The sequence below is a fragment of the Microplitis mediator genome, chromosome 6 (genome assembly GCF_029852145.1).
Source record: "Microplitis mediator isolate UGA2020A chromosome 6, iyMicMedi2.1, whole genome shotgun sequence".
Lineage (NCBI taxonomy): Eukaryota > Metazoa > Arthropoda > Insecta > Hymenoptera > Braconidae > Microplitis > Microplitis mediator.
In genome coordinates this window covers 16,859,600-16,878,214 of record NC_079974.1, presented here as the reverse complement: position 1 = coordinate 16,878,214, position 18,615 = coordinate 16,859,600, and the positions used below count along the sequence as shown (strand labels likewise).

The window sequence follows — 18,615 nt, the reverse complement described above, 5'->3', positions numbered from 1 at the left end:
TTAATAATTTTAATATGACAGTGGGTAATTAGCGCCATTTTGAAAAAGCATTTAAATGTAGCGCCGCCTTGAAAAATTATCATTTGTAATTTTGAGGTTCAGCACATGGTTTACAAGTTTTAAATACACGAGCTGATAAAATTAAAATTTTAAATATTTAATTTTTTGCGTGATTTCAAAAATATTCATTATTAAAAATTAAAAATGCCGAAATCAAAAAGGGATAAGAAAAGTAAGTATAAGTTAATTTTTCTTTTGCTTGTGTAAACAAGTAGTAAATATTTGAATAATTAATTTTTTTTTAAATTGGAAACTAACCTATTTTTGTCATGCTTTTATTTATTAATTTATAAATTTTCGATTACAGTTTCTCTTACAAAAACAAGTAAAAAAGGTAAAGCATTAAAAGAACATATTATAAATGATGTAAGAAATTGTGTTGAAAAATATGACCGTATATTTGTATTTGCTGTACACAATATGCGTAATAATAAGTTGAAAGATTTGAGAGAAGAATGGGTAGACAGTAGATTTTTTTTTGGTAAAAATAAAATAATTGCTGTCGGTATGGGTAAAACACCAGAGGAAGAAATTGCAGATGGTATCCATAAACTTGCAAATGGTTTACACGGACAATGTGGTTTATTGTTTACAAATAAATCTAAAAGCAAGGTAAGTTATTAGTTTAGATACTGAGCATGATAATTAATTAATTTATTACAGTAGTTTATTTATTTTATACTTAGGTCATAAGCTGGATGAATAGTTATCAAGAAGTTGAGTATGCTAGAGCAGGATTTATTGTTCCTGATACAATAGTAATACATGAAGGACCTTTACCTGATTTTTCGCATGCCATTGAGCCTCATCTAAGACAACTTGGTATGCCAACGGCATTAAAAAAAGGAGTTGTTACATTGATAAAAGACTATGAAGTTTGTAAAAAAGGACAACCGCTTACTCCAGAACAAGCAAAAATATTAGTAAGTACTAATTATTTATTTTAATTATTTTGCGCATTTATATTTATATGAATATTTATACCATAAATAGGTCTACTCAAATAAAATTAATAAGATAAAATATCTAACCGATAGCTCTCCGTATATTTATTTTAAAACAGATGATTATTAAGGGGACGGTCATAAAATACGTTCGCACTTATAGGGGAAGAGGGGGTCTAAGAGAACGTGACGTTCGCAGCTTAATAATTTTTCAAATTTTTCTTGGTTGTTTTTCAATTTTATTTTTTTGTTACGATAGAAAGTCGCGTTCATATTTGTAAATATATAAATATTTCTATGCATATATTTCCGTCATAATGGGGAGGGGGGTCGTTTCTGTCGCAATATTGATAGGGGATTGCAGAAAATGTGACATAGCGTGACGAAGAGGGGTGGGGGTCTAAAAAAGTAGAATTTTGCGTGACGTATTTTATGAATGGCCCCCAATCTGTTTACTGATAACATCAAATTAATTTTATTGCAGTGAATTATTTTAATGGGAATTCTAAAGGGGTAGCTTATCTTTTTTTTATATTTTATAATTATCATTATTAGTATGATTGTGAAATTAAAAAAAAAAAAATTCTAATGTTTTTACGGAAATTAAAAGAGCTACGGACTAGGGTAGAGTTGTAATTTGGGTAGATTAACATTTATAGCAGATATGTAAATTCGCTAATTATTTGATAAATAATTCATTTAACTGATTTATTAAATATTACAGAAACTTTTTGGTATGCAATTGGCAACATTCAAATTAGTTCCACTTGGATTCTATTCAAAAAAGAAAGGATATCAACAAATAAAAACTAACGATGATAATAACGGTAACGTGGAAGAAGATATGGAAACAGAAATTGTTAATGAAACGTAAAAATAATTTATGTTATTATTAATTTTAAATAAAAAGCAAACATTTTTTTATTGTATATAATTACTTGTTCGAACATTTATTTATTTTAAATTATGAGATTATCATAATTATAAACAAAAACAAAAGAAAAATATTTGAACGGCTAAACAAATGAATCTATCGCGATATAAAAACAAATAAAATTGATTGTGTAAAATTTGTGGTTTCAATTAAACTTAAAATTAAATATTTTGATGTTTTTCATTAAAATTTTGTGACGAATGAGTCAAAATGGGCTTTCCGGTTGCTATTATAGTATTCGCAGTCTGTGCTCTTATTTGGGTAAGATTATGAATATTTATTATCAGGACAAAAACAAATAAAAAATAATTTAAATTCTATTTAGTTTACAAACTGATAAATTTTAATTGTAGATAGTCTATAGCTGGTTATCAGAAATTTTAGCACGTCCCCCAATGCATCCTAAACTTGCACCATTTTTAAATTATGATAGACCGAGAAGCGCTACGTCAATTGACTCATTGGAGATATCTGATGGTGAAGAATTGATTAAAAATCGACCTAAAAGACGCGGACGGCCAAAGACTAAAAAATAATATTATATACAATCATAACTTTTACTTTGTTTTTCTTTTTAATACAAAATTTTACTAAGGATTTATAATGAAATAAACAAAATATATTTAGCAGTTATAATTTTTTTTTTAATCATCATTTCATTAAATGTTTTGGCTACAAGACATTACACAGTTAGCATTTAAGGCTCGAGCAATAAGTTAACTAAAAAATGACAATTATAATTTGATCTTAAAAGCTCGTGGCTAATTATTAATCAATTAATTAATGAAGAATAAGCCAAATAAGCGTGCGTTAGCTGAGATCATTTTATTTTAGGTCATTCCTCAGACACTTTATTTGTAATTATTGATAATTTCATTAAATGATAAACTCATTATTACATAATTTATAAATAAATCAACTACAAAAAATATAAATCAACGTAAATTACAAACATTAAATGAATAAATTATATTATTAATAAAACTAATTTAATTTTAACAAACTAAATAATTTATAATATATACAACATAAATTCTAACACCAGCTTTTTTTTTCCATCATCCAGTACGAAATTTTTTTTTTTTTTTTTCACCAAATCTTTGGTTTTTTTTTAAATCGCACTGCGACTTGATTATTTTCGTTATCTCGTGTATGAAACCTTATCAATAAAAAAAAGAAACTAAGACTAATGATACAAAATACAAATAATATAAATAAATATATATTATAAAACGGTATCAATGAGACTTTTTGTAATTGTATTCTTGGTAATTATCAGTAAAAATACAATTACAAAATTTTGGAATAAAAAAATATTTTTTTTTTTCGATTCTAATCTAGCGAAATAATTTAAATATTATATATTTTTTTTTGTTTTATATTCTACGTGGAAAGAAAAAAATCCTGTACTTTTCACAGTTCACATTTAAATATCACATTACAAAAAATTCAAATCAATTGCTTTTAATTAATCATTTTTTTGTCTTTAATTCCAATAGATAAATTATGCCAACTAAATTTAAAAAATTACTATGAAATATTAAATGATACGAAATAATTAAAAAAATGATAAATCATTTACTAGTCATAAAGAATAACCTCATATGAACGTGAGTTAATTTTCATTGTATCTAATAATTATACAATGAATTAATTAATAAACTCAAAGCTTATCGATTACATTAATATCCAAGACTAGAAATTCCCTGAAACTATTTCATTCAAATGTATTATTATAGTTATTATCAATGTTGTTTAAAACAATATTATTTTTAGGCATTGGCCTGTAATTATGTATGAATATTTTTTCAGTTACTCGTATCATTACTTTAGAATAACGTACAAATTTTAAACGTTTCTAATAAAAAATACTTCCAATGATAAATGTCGGCGTATAACAAAATAATTTACGTAATATTAATAACTGGAATGCTATTCATTTATTGAAAATATCTAGTCATACTTTTTTTTTTTTTTTTTTTTTTTTTTTTTTTTTTGTCAAAGCTTGAATTTTTACCCTGCTTATTATTATATAATCAATTAACAGGAAAGCGATTAATAAGTACTGGCATGAATTTTTTTGTTCATTACCTACGAGAAATTTTATTTCCGTTTTTTTCTTTCATTTCGTCTGTGCATTGTGTCGTCATTGCGATTGTATAGTAGAAAAGTTAGCAAACAGGGCTAACGCTTTAGTTTTATTTTTTATAGATAGTTATTTAGTGTTTGCGAAATAAATAATTAGGTAATAAATATAAAATAATTCTTATTGAGTAGATTGATTTTCAATGAGTAAATCATCGAGGTTTGGCAATTCGGGAATGGGGTCACGCCAGTATGAGAAGTGACTGAATTCATCAGATGCATCTCTCAATGCTGGGAATAAATGATCGACGATGTAACTCATATTTGAATATCTGAAACATCAATTAATAATTATTCGTCTTTTTTTTTCTTTACTTACTCTTTACAATTATTATTATTATTATTTTAATGATTTTTTTTTATTGTTGATATAAAATACCAATTTATGGTTGATATAATTATTACGATGACTGAAATGAATGTAATTGAATTAAAACATTAGTTTTTATTATTAATAAACATGAAAGTTATTTTTAAAAATTAAAGAAAAATATTTTACCATGAAATATTATAAATAATTAAAAAATTTTTTTTTTCTTAAAAAAAAAAACATGAATAAATAAAGTATTTAAAAATTACATTAATTAATTATTAACAATTGAATTTCATATTTAATTATTTTGTAATAAAAAATTCCGAAAATTTTTAGTATGAATTTAAAAAAAATAATTAATCAGTTTTAAATTCGTACTTTTAAAATCTATTCCAAGTTAAAAAAAAACATTAAAAAAATAATAATAATCTGAAAATATTGAGTTATAGGATAGAGGCACCGTTTTTGGCCAGTTTTAGACATTTAAAAAATTTGAATAGAATAATTTGTAAAAGATGCAACAGCATAATTAACTTTTTACATATTTTCAAAGATATTTTTGTCCCTCTATTAAAATGAAAATTTCATTTTATACTTTTTCATTAATTAAAATTAAGTATTAAATGTCCAAAAATAGAGCAGGCTACAAATGGTACCTCTACTGTAATGTGAGTAGAGTTAAACATTGATGTTGGAATCAGAGTTTCATTATTGTTATTATCTGTGAAGGAGAAATATTTAATGAATGAATTGGTCAGCTAGGCGTTTTATAGCTAAATTGTTCACCCAAAGCATATCCCATGACGCAAGCCAGTTTCAGCTGATGATTTAATTGGATAAAAAAATAAAAATGTTATTGTGAAAATGTGTATAAAGAACGCAATGAAAATTATATGAAAAAAAGCATCGATAACGATATAACGAAGCTAATTTATCAAGTGCTTACCCTATAAACAATAAGGAGAAGTTGATGCACAACCAAATACCGTATATGCAAGCTAAAAAGCTATACTTAAAACGCGATTCCCATTTTATTTATTTAAATAATAATACTAGTAAAATCACTGTCATAAATATTTTCACGAAATTCAGCATAATAAATAATTGATAAATTGTCTAAAAAAATGTTAAATAAAAATTGTCTATGGTTGTGTTGTCATCAGTGAATGGTTGCTCTGGGTAGAGGCGGGAACAAGTCATTGACGCTATCACTCTGACACGCATAGCTGCAATCATATAAATATTTCCCTGTCAAATAATCCTATTAAAATTTATAAATAAATTATACTGATAGCAAGTTGGCGGATTCCTATCAGATTCATTCCATTTTAAATTTATGGATTTTTATTTTATCCTCGATGTCAACTTTCGAGATTATTAATACTGTCAGTTTGCTAGTGTGCTAGTACCTAATTCCATGTAATTGTTTATTTTATTAATTACAAAATATTAATAAAAAAAAAAATTGTTAGTCAATTGCGTGCAAAATATTAGTGGATGTTAGTAATTGGTTAAAATTTTAACTCATTGTAGTGTTATTTGTATAAATAAAATCACAATAACAACAATAATGATGGACAATAATTTCACTTACGATGACTGGAATGTCTGTGTCAACTCGTGCTTCAATTCTCCGCGATGATTAATCGTGAAAATCCGCGTTATTGGAATACCAACAGCTCTATAAGCCCATACATCCTGTGATAAAATAAAATCATCAAATTGACTCATGGAATTGATCGATTATAAATAAAATGTAAATAAAAAAAAAAACTTACATTGATTCGATTGCCATATCCTGCGTAAAATGGATTAGAACCATCAGGAAATAGTGCCTGAATATCACTGAGACAAGATATTTTAAATTGCTCAGGTTTTTTCTCAATAACTTCCCGATGGAATGCAGATAGTAGACTAGTTGGATTTAAAAGCAGAGGCCCTTCAGGAAGTGAAAGATCATCTTGTTTTATACTCTTTAAATACTGTCGTGTACCACGTGCTTGACCAATAGCACGTGCTGATAAATACAATAATTTGTAACCATTATTTTTAATTTTAGTAAAGAGTTGAGCAACACCCGACTGTGCCCAGTCTTTTCCTACTATTGGTAGAATGTGTCCTAGTACATCGGATTTAGTAATAGTACCATCAATATCAGATATGACTATTTTGTCATTCCACTTCCATCGATAAATATGACATTTGCAACGAGATGTACCTTGATAAGCGGTAGTAACACTAAATACAACTTCATTGGGTCCTTCTTTAAGATTCAAACTTTTTATTTGTTCAGACGTAAGTCGAAGTGTCTTACGATATTTTTCACCAGATTCATAGTAAGGTCTTCGTCGTTCTGGTATTCTAACTCCTTGAGTTTCATTTGGATTACTGTCTGAATCTTCACTTCCGCTGTATCCTTCACCTTCTGGCCTTTCATTAGTTTGTTCGACTGATGATTGAGCTGTTAGATTTCCTTCAAGATTATTCAATGAATTTTCATCCAAATCCTTGGTTTCTAGCATCACTTGTTGTTCTTCAACTTCATTTTTTTCTTGACTAAAAAATTTAAATAGAATATAAAAAATATTTACATTTAATTAATTCATTAATGATCTAGTTTAATAATAAAAAAAAAAAACATAAATAAATAAATAAATATTTACTCTGCAGATGGTGAGTCCACTTCTTCAATATCAATAGCAGACTCTGGTGATTCATTAGCTTGATTATTTTCTATTGGAATATCATGCCCGTCTTGTCCAATGGCATCAGAAATTTTTTTAGGCGGCTGAGTTGATGAACGTCTCCACGAGAACCACGAACTGTAACCACTTCTTGCTTCGTTTGTCTTATTAGCTATTTCTTTTTTGTTATCTTGATGAATTGGCAAAGAACCAGACTGCGCGTACAAATTTTCAATCGTGTGTTGAGGTAAACCACGTTGAAAAGCGACTAATGACATAATTATTGGACAGGCTGTTGTCCAATTATAATATTTACCATTTATTTTAACAACCAAATTTGGATTTTCATATAATTTGGTATCATTACAGAGATCATCATAATGAAGTAAATTTTGTTGAAATGACTCATCAATTGGACCATTTTCAATATCTAAACCACCGCATAGTGATAAACTTATATCGATATTATTGTCGAATAATGACTGTTTAGATTCTTCGAAATCACTGTCCAATGATTTAGGACCTCCAATAGCACCTTCTACACTGTTAGGACTTTGTGGTAAACTTGGACCATTTCCAGATTCAGTGTCTTCTTCATCAACTTGTTTACCTTCTGCAATAGACATATTTAATGTCTTATCACTTGTTTTGTCTACATAATTTTTTATATTCATTCAACATCCACAAAACCCGTAAATTTTTGTAAATATATAAAATAAATATAATTTTTTACACAATACGAAGTATGTCAGATATCTATTATATTTAATATTAATAATAAATATACAATATTTTATATTATGACTCAAATGTACCAATTATTGACATGTTATATAATTTTTATGGACTTTATAGTCGAATTTATTGTATTTAATATTTCTAAATTTTAAAAATATTTAAGGCCATTGTCAGACAGTGCCCCCCTCCCCCACTTTTTAAAAATATTCAATGACTTTTAATTGTGATGACCGTATTAAAATTTTGATAATTAATTAAAAAAAAATTTAAGCATTAATTGAAAAAAGGGCAACGCAGTTACAATTTTGTCGAGACAGATTTTAAAAACAATTATTTACAGTTGACATCAATTAGGAGTTGAATTTCAATAAAATCTTCAACATTATAATTTAAATGTCAAATTTTTCATGCTCAAGTTTATTTACCAAATGTCATTCAACTCCTAATTAATAACGACTGTAAGTAATTTTTTAAAATATCTACATCTCGGCGAATTGTAACTGCGTTGTATTTTTTTTCAATTTATGCTTTAATTTTTTTGAAATTAATTAATAAAATTTTCAGACTCTCATGACAATTCAAAGTCATTGAATATTTTAAAAAAGTGAGGGGCACTATCTGAGAATGCCCTTAAGAAAGTTAAGCAAATAACTGAATAAAACAGTGTCAGTAATTGGGTTTTCTACCATGTATACTTTTTTTATACAATTTAAAAAAAATAAAAAAGAATAAGAGTGAGAATAAGAACTGATTTTTTAGTCAACTGTCACCAGACGATAATGAATGTTAATATATAAATTAATGTATGTAATAATGAATTGCAATGATTGTAATTAAAATAATAAAAAATAAATAATACTAATTATAGAACAATAGTAATGCAGAGAATAAGCGATAAATGTTATACCTTTCGCTACGGTAGTTCCGCGATGGGAAGAGGGAAAATAAAGGGCAGCGACTTCAGGATCCAATTCATCTGCATTTAAATCACTCAAGTAAATTCCTTCGGATTCCGGATTGTGTCTTACGCGTGATGTCTTCTTCATGAAGGAGAACATACCACTGAGCATAGAACGCTGTGCCTCTGCTACCATTGGAAAAGCCGTTAGCAAATATGGTTAGTGGAAAAAAGTGTAACAAGCAATTTGTGATAATGTATTATTATTAATTTTTTTTGTTTTTTTAATTTTGTTTAATTTAGTTTATTATATTTGTTATAAATGATTGTATGAACTGATAATAAATAAAATAAAATTTCGAGTTTTGTGGTTAAAAATAGCACAAATATTTTTTTTTTACTTACCGTCATTTGGTTGGATAACAGTTGTAGCAGAATTAAGAGGGTGAGATGTTTCAAGTGGTGGACTTGGTAATTCACCCCATCTCCAACTTTGCTGATGACTTTTATCATCCTCACGTTCTTTAACTTCTTCGCGTTGTTGTTCAATTTTACGCATCTCGAATTCCGTGTCGGATTGCACAGGTGAGCAAGGCCTGGAATCCCGGTTCCTTTTAAGGTAAAAAATAAAAAAAAAAAAAAAACATTCAATATTACAAAAAAAAAAAAGAAAAACACTCAAGTATTAGAGTTAAGTACTGGGTATGATTAATAGTCTTATTGTAAAGTGTAATGTGTTTTTTACTAATAAAAACTTAGGTAACTACGAAAAAATAATTTATATTAATCTTACTTGGTAATTTCAGTGTCACTGAAGAAATGATAATCTGATTGTGGGGGCAAATCTTCAGTTGCTTTGGTTTCGTTTTCAACAATGGGGCTTGCGCTCTTTAATACCTGAAATAATTTTTTTTTTAAATATCATATTTACAAAGAATTAATTTTTTTTTTTCATAAGAATAAAAAGTTAAATGTTTACTGGTTCGCTCAGTGATTCTTCAGTAGGTTGAGTTGTCTCAGTTTCACTGACTTCTGTCTGACTGCTGCTTCCATTACTGGCTTTTCTTTGAGCTCCTTTTTTCTTCATGATACTCTTCTTCCTTCTTTTACGTTTCGATGAAGATGATGACTGAACTTTAACTTCATCGACAATTTCATCGACGTGAGATTTTTTATCAACTTTGCTAGACTCGTCACATGATATTTTTTCTCTAACATTATTCGATGGATCATCAGTGATTGGTCGAAAATCATTATTAACAACGCTAATTTTTCTTATTCTCTCAGAGGAAGTAACAGCGACAAATGATTTTGGTGTAGACACAGGTTTGACTTCATCCTCATTAATATTATCCATGTTAAAAATTTCTTCTTCAGCTTGTGATGTAATTTCATTGAGCTCTTTCCATTTTTCTTCATCCTCATCATCGTCCTCTTTTCTTCTCCAGTCATTCAGTAATGCTTTCTCAAACTTTGGTCTCTGTTCAGCCGGTAGTTCCGGAAAATTTTCTTTAAACAATCTCTCTCTGTCTTCTATTTTCAAGGCTGAATATTCATCTCGTATCATCTGTTGTTTTTGTCGTGTTGACATCGCACTCAAGCTTTCTTCAAATATTTTACTGCGTTCTTCGTATGTCATTGATGCTATTTGAAGCCATTTTTCCCGATGCTCAGCTGGCAAATCAGAAAATTGTTCAATTAAAAACTTTTCACGTTGATCTACTGGCAACGATGACATTTGCTCCAATTTTTCACGTTCTATCGACAGCACTGAGTCACGTAAAATTTTCTCATGTTGCTCTTGAGGGAGATCAGATAATAAATGAAATCTGTGATACAAAATTATTGAATTAATATTAACATTTATAAATTATTTAGTATTATAAATTAAAAGTTTTTTTCGCATACCTAGGAGGTGGAAAACAATTGTCATCTGGTATAGGTGAACAAGCAAGATGTGGTGGTATCTCAGTACCATTTTCAAGACCATGTGAGCTTACTTCTTCAACAAAAAAAGCTTCTCCAGAATCACCCAATTTCATATGAATTTGTCTTGGCTCTCCATTTATTTCAATGTCCACCTGAAAATTAAAAACAAATTTTATTTATAAATTTATATTTATTCTAATCTCATAAAAATTTTAGTAGAAAATTTGAATATTTTTTTACATCAATAACATTTAAAATTTTAATAAATTATTTTTTTTTTTTGTTCAAATAGAAGCAATAATTTCAGAATTTATTTTCAACTTAAAAGTTATATGATAAAAATTAAAAAGTATTTAAGAAAGATATCAGACAAATTTTAAATTATAAATAAGTAGAGAAAATAATTAAAAAAAATATTTAAAATTTTTTAAATGCGCATTTTTTTCTTATTTTATTTTATTAAATATTTACTCGATTTATGAATAATTTAAAATTTGTCTGATGTCTGCTACATTCACACTCATTAATAAACATTATATTTGATAAAATTAATATACGATTTCAAAATATGGTCTTGTAATTTAGTAAACAAAATTAAAAATGTCATCTAACAAATCAATTATCACAAACTAAAATGTTAATTTAATAATCACACGTATCTCATATTTGATTATAGAATTAAATTAACGATAGATGTAAATTGAATATTAATAATTCATCACTGAATAATATTGAATACAGGAACAATTTGATTAAGTAATAAATAATTGATAAATCAATAATAAACTCCACTAAAATTAAAATTAATATCATAAAATAAATAAAAATACGTACGACTTTTTCTCTTGATCTCAAGACTCCAAGTTTACCAAATCTAACATGAAAAGGTGAGCAAGTGAATGATCCATCATCTTGTTCAACGACAATTACATCAATAGCTCCAGTAAGAGTAGCAGCATTTATTTCATTGTAAAAATCACGAAAGTTACTGATGAACTTGCCAATGTAGTTCATGCTGTACATTTTATATGTCTCACTCACTTAACCAATCGTTGTTAATTATTATTATTGTTACTTATATTTATATCCTTGTTTTGTTGAGATTAAATTATCAGACAATAACTAATTTTGAATATTTTTACTTGATCTATCTAATCATCACACAAATATTTAATTAAAAAATCATTAATCGGTGAATATATTTATATGTAATTCGTTAAATAAATATTTGATATTATTATATAGTGGAATCAAAGTCCACTATAATGTTAAGCAAAGCTATTAAATTGATTTGCCGTCATCCACTTCCGAGATATATGAATATACACAATATGCAAATATATTTTGTGACAAAAAAAAACTGTCAAATCAATTTAAATCGCATGTATGTATAGATAAATCTGTATCACTGATATTGTAAAAAATTATTGTCCTTCGTGTTTTAAATAAATAATAAATAATATTATTATTGTTAACCAAATAATCGAAATTACAATAACTATGTCGATTGAAAATTATTGTAAAACGTTAACGTTCACTTGGCGTTTTGTAAATCCTTTGTTCTCCCAAGACCTCAAGGGTCTTGACCAGGTTTGCTAGCTCTTGCCTGCTGGTGCCTGTTTGTTACTATTACTTTCCCCAGTCTCAGCACCCGCTATTAAATATACATATATATGGACTTAACACACTGACAATTCTATAATGTATAGATATATACACTGACAACTCGCACACACTAGATTGCACAAGATAGTACACAACTAAACCACTGGTGGGGACATACGTCAGTTGGTAGATCACGTGGTCTTGGAAAATCCAATGACAGCTCGTGTATAATGTTCGGTCGATAAGATGGCGTACCACGTGATCAATAAATGCACGTGGCGCGGATTTTTCACTTTTGTATTTTTTCAACCTGAAAATATAAAAAATTCAATTTTAATATTCGGACATTATTTTTATACTTAGATAATTATTACGATAATTAATTGAGTTTAATATTTGTAAGCTTTGTAAGATTTTTGTTGCTAATAATAAATATTTTTTTTACTAATATTTATCAAATGTTTTGTATAGTTTGTATATATGTTTTTATGCAATGCTTATTAATTCAGACACTAAAAATTTGAAATTTTTTTAGACAATTAAAATATTTGAACCAAAATCATTTTTGTTAGAAATAGAAAAATATTTCAAATTTTTGTTAAAAATGGTTCATTACTTTTTTTTCTCTTGCACTCTTTGAAAACTATACTAATAATGATACTTTCTTTGTCAAATTTAAAAAATGAACAGACGAATTTCTGTACAAATGAGAATTTTCGAAACTATGATATCAGAATTTTTATCGTAGAAAAAAAGCTGAGCCCTTAATTCAGACTAAAATATCGGACTCTAAATAATTTCTGTGGAAAATATAAACAGGTCCTGAATTTTTATAAATTTTTGAAAACTCCAATTTTGAACAGGAAGAACATTTTTATAAACATCTTTCATGGAGTTTAAATATTAAAATTAAAAAAAAATATACATTGAGAATTTATTGATTATAAGCTTTTGTTCAATACTCAACATATATTTTTAGTTTAAAAAAAAATTTGATGTCAAATAAATCTCAACGAAATAAAAATTTTTTACTTTGAAAAAATTTATTTTATTCATTTGCCAACTGTACATATACTCGATTAAATATTTAAAAAAGGATTTATAAATATTGAAAATGAGAAACGAACATTTAATTTTATATTAACTAACGTTTAAGTGTTAAGGAAAATGTATAGCAATTCAAAAAAGGATTATATCTATTACATAATGTGATAAAGAGTAAGACCTGAGTCATATATGTCAAACATATATAAACGCGTGTTTTACAAGAAAAGTTTAGCGAGTCACGTTGCGTTTGGTCATCCAGTTAACCAGCGTGTCACTCTATTGTATTTTATTATCAATCTAATAAAAAAAAATATAGATCATTATTTAAGTCATTTATATAATTTATGTGACTTTAGTTTTTTTTTTACTCAATAGACGAATAATATAATAATAAAATTGTTTAAAGTTTTTACTCGTTAGACTTGGAAATCATTTTTTCAAAACTACATTTGATTTCAAATAGTTAATTGTTTCCTTTTCAGACGATTAAATGTTTCAAAACTAATTGCATGAAACAATTAGCTGATATTAATATTTATTTCAAATATGTTATTAATTTTTTTTCTCAAAGTACTTATTGTTTGTTTGAATATTCATCAAAGATGATATGAATTAAATTAAATGATAATTATGAGTTAAATTTAAAATGAATAGTTGTTCATATTTTTATATTGTTATATAATTTAAAATATAAAGAATTTTTAAATACATGTAATTGAGGTGACATTTTTTAAAATTTTATTTTGTTATATTTTTTTTTTTTGAATAATCATGATTATTTTACAATCTTGAAAAGTGGACATTGAACTTTACATATTAATGACAGATAATTGAACATTGTACTTCATTATTACGTAAATGTAAATCAGTTTATAACGTAAAGTAATTAAATTAAAATTTTACAAAAAACGGTGTTAATTTTTTTTTCTTTATTTTTTAGTTAAATTTATTATTGTCTCTGTGAGATCATACTTGTTTTCGATAAAATCCAACATTAATTTTGGCAAATTATCAGCAACAAAAATTCCTATTTTACTATATATTTACAATTTTTGTGCAATAACTGGATTAAGTTCAAGTAAACAATTATCGGATAAAATAATTTTTTTTTTAATGTTCAATAAATAATTAAAAAACTTTCTCATCATTATTCTTATGCAATTTTATTATGTCTAGAGAAGTAATGAATAGTCATGTTTATTGAGAAAATAAAAAATAAAATGAATGTAGAAAAAAAAATGATTGATGATATCGCATGTTATCATAAAGTTATCTTGCAGAGGTGAGACAACTAATGAATTCTCTACGGTGATTACTAATGTCTCGGCATAGTGCCAATTCTCTTTATAAAATAATGCCAAACCGGAAGTGTGTTTTGACCGTTTACACTGCAGACTGCAGACTACTCATCGAACTAGAGAAAATAATACGACAAGTTATGTGCGTGTAACTTTTGCTAACGTACAGCCAAAAAAGAACATACGCGTTGTGTTATTAGTTAAAGATTGCATAATCTTTTCACGAATCATTAAATTAATTATAAAATTTAAATGATGTTTACTTAAGTTTAATAATACTGATAGATTACTCGGAAGAAAATAAATGAAGAATATATTTTTTTAATGTAAGAATTAATTGGATAATTATTTTCATGATAGACAAATTCATATATTTTATTTTTGATATTAAGAAAATGACATGATAAAAAAATTACTCATCAATTTATAGATTTTATTGAAGTAAATGAACTTATAAATTAATAAGTAAAAGTAATGACTTGTTTAATATTTTATTTTATCTTTACTTGATAATTCGTGTTATAAATCTAGTTCGTTGACCAATGAGATCAATACCGGAACAACCGTGGGAATTTTTAAGTTTCGATAAGGAATTTACTTATAAAATGATGGCATATTAAATTTTTAAAAATTTCGTAAGCTTTAAATATATTTAGAATTTGAAAAAAATTATTGAAAGTATAAAATAATTCGTAATGAAGATAAAAATAATTTTAGAAAAATGGTGAAAACATACTAGAGGGACAGTTGTTAGTATATAATATATACTAATATAATAAATAATTTTTATATGGATTTGAATAAATACAATTTGCAACAAAAAGAAAAAAATTATAATTATACTTATCGTTTTTTCCATTTATCATAAAAAATAATTATTGTCCCGCTATTGGAGGGTGTAACGCGATTGGTTCCGTTCCTTTATCTGATGTTGCAATAATTTGTTTTGTTTCTTTATTTTATAATGATGATATATAATATTCAAATAAATATTTATATTTAAATTAATTATTTTATTGCGCCATATATATTTTTATTTCTAGTGAATCTTCATTCAAAATTTTGAGTAATAATTATAATGTTGCGAAAACGGAATTACATAATTATACTTATACTGTAAGGAAAAAAAACTTTCGGGCTAAGCTCCAGTTCATTTATATAATTTTCAAGTATACATAAAATGAAAATGAAAAAAACTTATCTTGATATATCGATTAATTAATATTTACTTTATCTTTTATTTATAAATTTAATTACTCAATATTTTTTTTAATTAATAAGTGTTTTAAAAATTATGAAACGTTAATCATAATTTTATCGTTGGTTGAAGAGAAAAATAAATTTAGATTAATAAATTGTTTAGTCTAATAGATATTAATCATTCAATTAAATTAATAATTATTAATTTTGATGGGATAACAATTTTTTTAAAGTTATTTTTAAAATAAGTTGTACAAATTAATCTTATTATATACTTTTCTAAAATATTTTAATTGATAACAAAGTTCAATTACTTGACTACGTAAATGATTAATTCATTCATTGTTTAAATTCTGAAAAAATAATGCAAATAATTTATCTTAAGAAGCATCTCAATTATCAAATTAATATGAGTAAAAAATAAAAATTTTGAAATTGTCCTGTCAGCTTAAATAAAAAAAAAAAGTAAGAAATGCATTGACTTTTCTACTTTAACAAAAATACATGACAACATGACCTTTGGCCCTTGTCCAGTTTTCTTGACCATGGACGTGGCAATGTAAGTTTCCCAAAAGCTTTATTCAAAAATTCTCTTCACGTCATTCATACATATGATTTAGTATTTCAAAAATAAGTATAAAAAGAAAAGAGAACAAATGTGTTTTGAATCAAAGAATACATTATCTATGAACGTAAATAGACTTTTGATGATTCGATATTTTTCAAACACCCAAATGTGTCACAGTCGTACGATAATCCCCACCTAAACTCAATCACGCCATAAAAAAGATAAACAAATAAAAAAAGAGATGGGAATACTTTTTGTATAGTTTCAATAGACGAAAAGATCCTTGAGTTTTATTTTGTATTTGTACGTTAACCCAGAATTTGTATACAAACCGATATACGAGTAGAAAGTAACGACGCCTGAGAAACTAAATTGTAAGAAGAACATTCACATTCACATATGTATTATATATATTTATACACAAGAAAAAAATTAAATGCACCTGGATCACGCGAGGAAGCTGCACGATATATTTATTCTTTCAGTACTAATATAATAAAAATATTTTTAAAAAGTTAGAGAATCGATTTTTTTTTTTTTAATTTGATCTTTGGAATTTCAAAACAGAAGATTTTATTTTTAAAATTTACAACTTGATAAATAATAATAAAAACTAATTACGAATCATTAACGTTAAAAATTTTATGCTTATCATGTTATAAATCACTATTATAAATATCCTTTATGTAATAATAAAGAGTGTATTTTAAGAAAACTATGACATAAACATCAAACTTAAATAAATTTTAAAGTAATAATTTTTATTAATATTTATTAATCTATAAATAATCAGAGCAGCGTTTACTTACTGAAAATATCCAGAGTATATCCAACATTTGTATCAACTGATACAGTTATAAACGAAAAAAAAAAAAAATGTATAATTACTTAAATATCAATAAATATTAAATAAATTACTAACACATATTTTTGTTTTATAATTATAAATAAATTAATAAACAGAGATCAGTTAAATATAAACACACGTGTAGTCGCGATGAAAGTCTAAATGTTACTGACGTTTATTGGCTACTGCACTCATATATATTTCTTTATACTGTAGTATGTAAGTAATGTATAACTCGTATTTAACTTATGTATATATGTATATATATATATTTAATGTAAGCTTGTTTTTGCGTTAAACTTATTACCACGTGATTGGTTAAGATAACTCGGACCAGCTATCGAACTTATATTTGGATGTAAATAAACAATAAAAATGATTTTATTTATCTTTTAAATACATGTATATAAACATCAAAATATAAAAATAATTTTATTTTATAATCAATCACTTAAAGGTAATTTATAATTCGTTTTTTTTTGTCAGGTTTAATATAATCTTATTGAATAATTATTTACGTAATTTAGGTGTAACTTTAAACATGTGAAAATGACTAACTTTTTTTTTTATTGTCGTCCAGAGAAGTAAACATATTTTTCATAAAACTAATCGAGGTAAATAGTTGTTTGTTTTTGCAATTACGTTTTTTACGTTTTGGCGTTATAATCTCTTGAATTTACAGAGCTTTCACTTTTGCACGCGCGGTCAACAAGATTTATTTGTCGTTGGCTAAATTCCAATAAAAAAAAATAAGAATTAAAAAAATGAATTATTAGCTTTGTTTATTAAATTTTTTCCTCTTAAGTATTAGAAGTTCCATTTTTTTCTTTCGATAAAAAAAAAAATCATAATATTTATTTATTAAATTTTCTTAGTGAAAAAAAAAAAAAAAAAATAATAATAAAACATAATGTGAAATTTTTGAAAACATTTTTTCTTAAAAATAATAAAAATTAATTATTAAAGTCTGTATTAAAAATTATTTTGTTTTAAAAATATTGTTACTGTAAAAACAATAACATTCAATATTTCTGACTTATTTAATTACAATTCGAAAAAAAAAAATATATTTCCGCTCCATGTCTAGATTAGTGCACATGTGGTTATCTAAAGTGTAATAAAAAAAATTACCCACTTTAAATACAAGTCTGTTTTATTTTCGTCGGTTATTGCCACTGAGTGCCGGGTCAGTGGCCTGGACTTGAACAATACATATGTAGTTGCACATCTTTGTACTCATATCTACTAATTGATTCATAACATGAGTTCACGTTTGCTCCAGTGACCAATGACGTAGTACATATATGAAAAAAACGTGAGTAAATAATAATGTAGAGTTATAAGATAATTAAAAAAAAAATATACATAAATATTTATGTATTTACATTAAGATAGTAATGCTTTC

The 18,615-nt window shown here is 25.7% G+C and overlaps 2 protein-coding genes across 6 annotated transcripts; one reads left to right on the top strand and one right to left on the bottom strand.

The window, feature by feature from the left end:
* Window positions 1-72: 72 nt before the first annotated feature.
* Window positions 73-1,938, top strand: LOC130669861 (mRNA turnover protein 4 homolog). The gene is made up of 4 exons (XM_057472999.1): window positions 73-232; window positions 368-672; window positions 747-983; window positions 1,729-1,938. Exons 1-4 carry the CDS (start codon window positions 205-207, stop codon window positions 1,876-1,878), a joined length of 720 nt encoding a protein of 239 aa, XP_057328982.1. The 5' UTR covers window positions 73-204; the 3' UTR covers window positions 1,879-1,938.
* Window positions 1,939-2,761: 823 nt separating this feature from the next.
* LOC130669851 (phosphatidate phosphatase LPIN3) lies at window positions 2,762-17,376 on the bottom strand. 5 transcript variants are annotated; one of them, XR_008990260.1, is made up of 12 exons: window positions 17,173-17,376; window positions 11,480-12,560; window positions 10,625-10,797; window positions 9,696-10,545; window positions 9,510-9,613; window positions 9,122-9,327; window positions 8,726-8,905; window positions 7,060-7,693; window positions 6,175-6,952; window positions 5,991-6,094; window positions 5,343-5,622; window positions 4,215-4,355 (listed from the first exon to the last, which is right to left on the bottom strand). XR_008990260.1 is itself a non-coding variant. In XM_057472978.1 (11 exons), exons 2-11 carry the CDS (start codon window positions 11,666-11,668, stop codon window positions 4,205-4,207), a joined length of 3,354 nt encoding a protein of 1,117 aa, XP_057328961.1. In that variant the 5' UTR covers window positions 11,669-12,560; window positions 17,173-17,376; the 3' UTR covers window positions 2,762-4,204. The 5 variants fall into 5 exon arrangements, 4 of the variants coding, with proteins under 4 accessions (XP_057328961.1, XP_057328959.1, XP_057328960.1 ...); XM_057472978.1 differs by lacking the exon at window positions 5,343-5,622 and having other exon boundaries at window positions 2,762-4,355; window positions 9,122-9,312; XM_057472976.1 differs by lacking the exon at window positions 5,343-5,622 and having other exon boundaries at window positions 2,762-4,355; window positions 17,173-17,375.
* Between the last annotated feature and the right edge of the window lie 1,239 nt (window positions 17,377-18,615).